The sequence below is a fragment of the Palaemon carinicauda genome, chromosome 45 (genome assembly GCF_036898095.1).
Source record: "Palaemon carinicauda isolate YSFRI2023 chromosome 45, ASM3689809v2, whole genome shotgun sequence".
Classification (NCBI taxonomy): domain Eukaryota; kingdom Metazoa; phylum Arthropoda; class Malacostraca; order Decapoda; family Palaemonidae; genus Palaemon; species Palaemon carinicauda.
Genome location: NC_090769.1, coordinates 22,602,767 through 22,604,252, shown reverse-complemented (window position 1 = coordinate 22,604,252; position 1,486 = coordinate 22,602,767). Strand labels below are relative to the sequence as shown.

Below are 1,486 nucleotides of genomic sequence, written 5' to 3'. Positions count from 1 at the left end.
ATGATGTTATTGAAAATATTGAAGACTATCATGAATATTGATAACCACAGCCTGAAGGGTTGAATATATTGATAACCACAGCCTGAAGGGTTGAAAATACTGATAACCACAGCCTGAAGCGTTGAAAATATTGATAACCACATCCTGAAGGGTTGAAAATATTGTTAACCACAGGCTGAAGGGTTGAAAATACTGATAAATATAGCCTGATGGGTTGAAAATATTGATAACCACAGCCTGAAGGGTTGAAAATATTGATAACCACAGCCTCAAAGGTTAAAAATATTGACAACCACAGCCTGAAGGGTTGAAAATATTTATAATCACATCCTGAAGAATTGAAAATATTGATAACCACAGCTTAAAGGGTTGAAAATATTGACAACCACAGCCTGGGGGGTTGAAAATATTGATAACCACAGCCTGAAGTGTTTAAAATATTGATAGCCACATCCTGAAGGGTTGAACATATTGATAACTACATCCTGAAGGGTTGAAAATATTGATAACCACACCCAGAAGGGTTGAAAATACTGATAACCACAGCCTAAAGGGTTGAAAATATTGATAACCACAGGCTGAAGGGTTGAAAATATTGATAACCACAGCCTGAAGGGTTGAAAATATTAATAACACACACCCTGAAGTGTTGAAAATATTGATAACCACATCCTGCAGAGTTGAAAATATTGATAACCACAGCCTAAAGGGTTGAAAATATTGATAACCACAGCCTGAAGGGTTAAAAATACTGATAACCACAGCCAGAAGTGTTGAAAATATTGATAATCACAGCATAAAGGGTTGAAAAGATTGATAACCAGTCTAAACTCTTCTTAGTACATCTATCAATAAAACATGTAAATTACATGAACTATATATACTACACAGAGCTTCATATCAACAAACTATTTTACCAAAGAGATTGACGAAATGGAAAAGCTTAAAAAGAAACCGAAATATCATCTGTTGATTCCAACACCTAAAAACATAACAGACACATCAAACGTTTCGAACTCTCGACCTCACTACGCCATGACTCCTCGATGGGAGGAAGGGCGATGGTGGCTGGGACAACACAAGAAAACATACGCTACCGGGGTCTAGGCGACGTCAGGCAGGGCAGCCAAAGGAAAGAACTTCAAAAAGAAGGCAACCGCGTTACCCACATACGAATGGAGGAAAAAAGCACGCTAATAGAAGAAGAAGAAAAAGAAGAAGAAGAAGAAGTCCGGTAGCTATAAATAAATCTTCCCGTTGGGAGAATTGCGTGAAATCCAAAAGATAGGCTTCCATAGGTAACTTCCCCTGATGGTCAATGAAAAAATCTGTGGGCAATCTTACTTTTATTGCAACTGTCATTGGACGCTTGCACCCCTTGTTGTGTGGTCATCTTATACACGGAAGTGGAGAGAGAGAGAGAGAGAGAGAGAGAGAGAGAGAGAGAGCTACTTCATAGTATATTGTGATGTGGCCTTGGCAAGAG

General features: G+C 38.4%; 1 protein-coding gene across 1 annotated transcript in view; it reads left to right on the top strand.

The window, feature by feature from the left end:
* LOC137634844 (dentin sialophosphoprotein-like) overlaps window positions 1-1,238 on the top strand; it is a 9,994-nt gene extending 8,756 nt beyond the window's left edge. Inside the window, exon 3 of the mRNA XM_068367397.1 lies at window positions 998-1,238. Within this exon, the coding sequence (XP_068223498.1) occupies window positions 998-1,238 (241 nt within the window). The remainder of the gene's footprint in view (window positions 1-997) is intronic.
* The last annotated feature ends 248 nt before the right edge of the window (window positions 1,239-1,486 follow it).